The 6,030-nt window shown below is 37.7% G+C and overlaps 1 protein-coding gene across 4 annotated transcripts in view; it reads right to left on the reverse strand.

Moving 5' to 3' along the window:
• Positions 1–3,568, reverse strand: part of shdb (Src homology 2 domain containing transforming protein D, b) — a 32,737-nt gene extending 29,169 nt beyond the window's left edge. The window contains exons 1-3 of one of the 4 annotated variants that reach the window (XM_079891417.1): positions 3,288–3,568; positions 2,661–2,713; positions 2,112–2,456 (exon numbers count right to left, since the gene is read on the reverse strand). In XM_079891417.1, the coding sequence (XP_079747543.1) occupies positions 2,112–2,450 (339 nt within the window). In that variant the 5' untranslated portion in view covers positions 2,451–2,456; positions 2,661–2,713; positions 3,288–3,568. Of the gene's footprint in view, positions 1–2,111; positions 2,714–2,905; positions 2,925–3,287 lie in introns of those variants that run through there. The other 3 variants (XM_079891415.1, XM_079891414.1, XM_079891416.1) reach the window with 3 other exon arrangements.
• Positions 3,569–6,030: the final 2,462 nt, after the last annotated feature.

Here is a 6,030-nt window from a genome sequence, read left to right on the forward strand (position 1 = left end):
AAGCAGGATAACATTTCAAAAACTAAAAAAAAGTTAGGAGTGAGAGTTGAAGCTTGCCTCAGTTTGTACAGTTGAATTCCAGCGGGAAAAAGAAATGATGTCACTTCTTGAAAATGGTCTCAATGAAATTGCAGTCAGATTTGGAAGGCAGAAAAGTACATACTAACGGGGTGGAAGATGACTTCAGGGACGCAGTAATTGAAGAAAATTTAAAGAAAAAATATTTTCACATGATTTATATGTATGATTAGAGGCAGTTTAGCCTAGTCAATAACATAATTTAAAAATATTTTGAGGTTTTTGTCATTTCATGGTTTATATTTCTTGCAGAAGTTGATTACTGTGCACTGAGGACATGATAAAATTGAATTCATACATCAATTAAAATTGTGTAAAATACAAAATAGTATTTTTAATGTCTATTATCTCTGTTATTTAAATCTACAATTTAAGCCATTTATTATAAATATGTGACTCATTTCAGAGAAAATATGAGTAAATAAATCATTGGGACAGGAATGTCACCGCATACCAGGAATGACCCATATATTTTACCAGAAATTTTGATTTTTTTTCCACAAACAAAGCAGCCCTTAGTGTCTCCACAAACTTTCAAAACATGTACATTTAGAAACAGCACCTCATAAAGCGCAAGACGCTGAAAACCAGCAGACTTGCAAAAAATGTGCTACCTTCCCCCGTGAAGCAGAAGGAGGCTGAGGGGAAGTGTTGATGAGCATGTTAGGAGGTGCGTTTGTCTCACAATCCAGGCTCAGGAGGAAGCCCTCAGTCAGTTGGCACTGGGTCAATTACAAAGATGGCCATATGGTCTCTCAAACAAGGACTTTAGCCAACGGCTCCATGCGGCACCATTCAGGCTGCAAACTATGGCGTGCAACAATCCCCCGATTTCCCACCAGGCAAATCACCCATTGTCTGGTTGATCTTTAACAAGAATAGGAGGACAGTAAATCTGAAATGTTCATTAGGAACGCTATAAAAACTTAATTAGGATTACGGTGGAAATTAATGAAGGTTAACAGGGAATGATGCGAAACGATGCTTGCAAGACAATGCACTTAGAGGGTCACCATTAAATTGGGATTCAAATCGATGGCGCGGCATTGGCAGGGTCGTTCCTCAAGACCGACCAATCAGCTCGCTCATCACTGGTACTGATTACAATCAATGAAACTCCACTGAAGGCTGCTGTCTGTCCGTGTGTGTCTGTGTGTGTGTGTGTGCATATACCTCAACTGTCTGTCAGTATTGGGTCTCTACTCAATGTCTGATCACAGGAACCTTTCTGGCTCTTATGTGTATTCTCTATGGGATTGCCCCATCCCTACCAGCCTAACTAAACTATGTATTATTCAGGAGCTTCAGCTTTGGTGGATCAAGGGGTTTTGACACCTACGGTGCTCCGAGACACTTAATCTAATGCAGGGTTAAAAGGGGGTTTACATGAAAGATTGTTTCACACCGCAAATCACTTGTTTGACAGTTTGTTTTATGCATTTCATGACCTGATGGCTTCAGGTATCCCTAAAACCCCTCACTACTTAACGTTTCGAGACACGATAAATTGTGTATATTGAGTTTAAGTATAAATAATTTAATACATAAGTTAAAAACATTTTCACATACACTGTAAAAATGTATTTTTAGTTGTAAATAAAACTAATTAATTGAGGACGTTTTACATGAAAACACTATTTCAGTCTTTCTACTTCGAAATTTCACATTTAATTAAATGCGTCACTTGCAATTTGTTTGTAATTATTTGTGAAATTTACCAGCAAAAATTATGATTGTGTACAAAGTTGCTTAAACACACCCCATATCCCATTGGATGGTCAAACCGATAGCCCCGCCTCCAGACACACACCATTGGTTAAGCCAATGTTTTTGTGTTGGATTGGTTGGTTGTTTTTAAACTACAAAATAAATATGATAAACTTCAACTTTAAATGAACATTCTACACATTATTCATGGCAAAAACGTTCTCCAAAATATTTGAAAACAGGAAATTTTACATTGAGATGTTCAGACTTCTGTTAATCGTAAAAAAAATTAACTGATTACTAATATTGGTATTTAAATTACTCACCGGATCTGTTGCTTCCTCTAAAGACACGGAGCTCAGGAGAATCTTGCTCCGTCCCAGGTCTTGCGAGTCCACCTTTATGAGGCGATGTTTTGGCGAAACGACCTTGATATCCAGACTTGAGGATTTCAAAGGGGATCCGAAGCTCATGTGGGGCACTTCAGTTGACCCATTGTCATTTCTAGCCCTGTTCTCGAAGTCTTCATAAGGGTCTTCAAAGTCTAGGTTCTTCTGTGCACGATACGCCTTCAATATCTCACTCTCTGTGTAGTCTGGTTTCGGCGGTTGCGGGGGAACACGTTTGCTCCCAAAACTCAAATAGTCCTTTAACCACTTTGCCATTCTAATCTGTTAGTGAATGTCCAACAGTGAAGAACACAAAGAGTAAGTGTCCAATGATGACCTATAATCTGATGTCAAGGAACTAGATTATGGAGAAAATTAGATGTGTATCCTGAAATTAAGATGAATACCTTTGGGAGAATACACTGAATTCATGTTTCAGTTCAAAGGCATGGCTGTGGTCCAAGGTCAATCCCTGGGAATACCGACCTGGAATTACAGGTGGTCCATGGACGGCAATGATCTTGAGGTTCTCAACACCTCTGGAACAGCAGAAATACACATTCAGGAATGAGATAAATGCATGCAAAAGAAACACACAAAAAAGAATAAATGCAACTCAAAATATCCATATAAAGTATTTTTTTCATGATACATGCATGTATCTTCTGATCAATAATATGTCCTACTACTACAGACCTGTCAGAATTAGATAGATAGATAGATCTTTATACTTTGGTAGATAATAAAACTGCATGGACGAAGAGCAGCTGCAACAAGCTGTTTAAGAACAAAAGCAAACAAACTGGTTTCGCACGTGCTTGTGATGCGCACAATAAACCATCTCAGTTCAACCCCCAGAAGAAATTATTTCACAAAACCCCAGCACTGACATTCACTTTCGAGTAAAAAAAATGTAATTGAGCAACTCTCTATGATAACAGCTGAGAACTCTTGTAAACTAAACGTGAACGCGCGTCTGCGATGAACAGTCGCACTTTTATTCAACGTTAAACATTTTACAGCTGACGTGGTGAACACTTAATCCAGTATATCACTGTATATGATTTTAGATCGAATTAAACGCCGCTGAAGAGACCAAGTTGTTATACTCACGTTTTTTGATAACAGTGTTAAATTATCGTGGAACTCCAGACGCGGTTCCCGCGCTCCGAATGTTACAATGTTGCACGAGGAGGACAACAACACACGCGGCAATAATGTGATGAAGAACGTGCTCGCTCCTGGAGAATATATAAGGAGAATATATGAGAAGAACTGTAAAGCTCGTCTGAACGCGTCTGGTTGTAAGTGAGTGAGAGAGGGAGAGCAACTGAGCGAGAGAGCTGTGGCGTTTAAAGGGGAGGTCCTCACATCCAGAGGTGCTGTATTTTCCCTTTAGCCGATTATTATTAGAAGCTGTGTATCTGAAAATCTGCTTTTTATAGGTGTCTTGTGTTTAAGATTGGATGCTGTTAACGGTACAGTATTTACAGTATTACAATATACAGTATTTAAACAGACTGTTCTATTTGGTCTATTTGGTCACATACCATAAAGTCTTGACTACAAAAAAACTCTTCACACTATTATTTCTCAAGGGATACAATGGGGTAAGTTGTCACAGTATAACCCAACATTAAATGGCCAGTTATAGGCTTATCAGCCAAATAGAAAAAATAAATAAATAAATTAAATTTATGTAATTGGACTTTTGGCTCATGTAACTTTACTGAGATATAGTTCACGTGCGACTAGCCCGGTCTCCCTAAAGCTGCAACTATTGTCAAAATCTATTGTCTACATAGACAGACAGACGGACGGACGGACGGACGATAGATAGATAGATAGATAGATAGATAGACAGACAGACAGACAGACAGATGATAGATAGATAGATAGATAGATAGATAGATAGATAGATAGATAGATAGATAGATAGACAGACAGACAAACAGACAGACAGATAGATAGATAGATAGATAGAGACAGACAGACAGATGATAGATAGATAGATAGATAGATAGACAGACAGACAGACAGATAGATAGATAGAGACAGACAGATGATAGATAGATAGATAGATAGATAGATAGATAGACAGACAGACAGATAGATAGATAGAGACAGACAGACAGATGATAGATAGATAGACAGACAGACAGACAGACAGACAGACAGACAGATGATAGATAGATAGATAGATAGATAGATAGACAGACAGACAGACAGATAGATAGATAGAGACAGACAGACAGACAGACAGACAGATAGATAGAGACAGACAGACAGACAGATAGATAGATAGAGACAGACAGACAGACGATGATAGATAGATAGATATAGATAGATAGATAGACAGACAGACAGACAGACAGATAGATAGATAGAGACAGACAGACAGATGATAGATAGATAGATAGATAGATAGACAGACAGACAGACAGATGATAGATAGATAGATAGATAGATAGATAGACAGACAGACAGACAGATGATAGATAGATAGACAGACAGACAGACAGACAGACAGACAGACAGACAGACAGAAAGATAGATAGAGATAGATAGATAGATAGATAGATAGAGACAGACAGACAGACAGACGATGATAGATAGATAGATAGATAGATAGATAGATAGATAGATAGATATAGATAGACAGACAGACAGACAGACAGACAGACAGACAGACAGATAGATAGATAGATAGAGACAGACAGACAGACAGATGATAGATAGATAGATAGATAGATAGATAGATAGATAGATAGATAGATAGATAGATAGATAGACAGACAGACAGACAGACAGACAGACAGACACCTCCTCACCTGTGAACCTCTATGACAGGATATGACAGGCTCACCAAAGTGTTAATGATGTGAAGGTGTGTGTAAGTGATTTGCCCACCAGAATCCTCTCTCAGTTACACATTTGGAGACAGCATGGAGGTAGAAAGACATCAAACTGAGGCCCAGGGCTAATCATTTACAACACAACAAATAAAAAAACGCACATCTGTGCTGCCATAGCTCGAGGTTGCAGACGTCTTAACGTCATTCAGATGCAAATTGAATTCAGAGAAGAAGCAGATGACATTGTCAGCATATATACTTTCCATGCCGTTCAAATGTGAACCTGGAAGCCTCACTATATAAAGACGCTGTTTTTACGACAGCCATGATCTCACTCTCTCTTCCTCCCCACATGGAGCGAGGGATGAGGTCATACCACCACCCCCTCCATTACCAGCCAGTGTCGACACACATCTTCCCCTCACTTTTCTAAATTGCCCCTTTCAAACGGGGACATTTTAGAGAGAGGAAGGGCCTCCTGGGACAAAGAAAATGACAGTACAGAGAGGGAAATTGCCCTTTTTAAAAGAGAGACCGAAGGGAAAAGGATAAAGGTTAAAATATGGTTTGAATATTATACATGCATAGATTTGCATTTTTGCCTAAGGTATACCAGTAACTGTTCTTAAACTGTTAAACCCCCAAATAAATAAAAAAAATTACCTTTACATACACAATATGTGCTGCTTTCTAATGGAATATAAGAAGTAATGTGAAAATAAAACGATATAATAATCACAAAATATTTTTAATTCATTTAATAATTAAAAATATTGCTATTTTCATCTCCCTTTGCTGTACTAGTTTTATTTATTTTATAATTCCACATTATATGCATATAATTTATACTATAATATAATATTAATACGTATTTATATTATATTGTACATATACTATACACATATATATGTCGTATTGTACTGCATTGTAAAAATGTTTGAAGAGCCAATATGAACATATTAATTTAGTATTTATCGCCCCCAAGTGGTGATTCATAACAA

Source organism: Squalius cephalus (genome assembly GCF_949319135.1).
Source record: "Squalius cephalus genome assembly, chromosome: 13".
Classification (NCBI taxonomy): Eukaryota; Metazoa; Chordata; class Actinopteri; order Cypriniformes; family Leuciscidae; genus Squalius; species Squalius cephalus.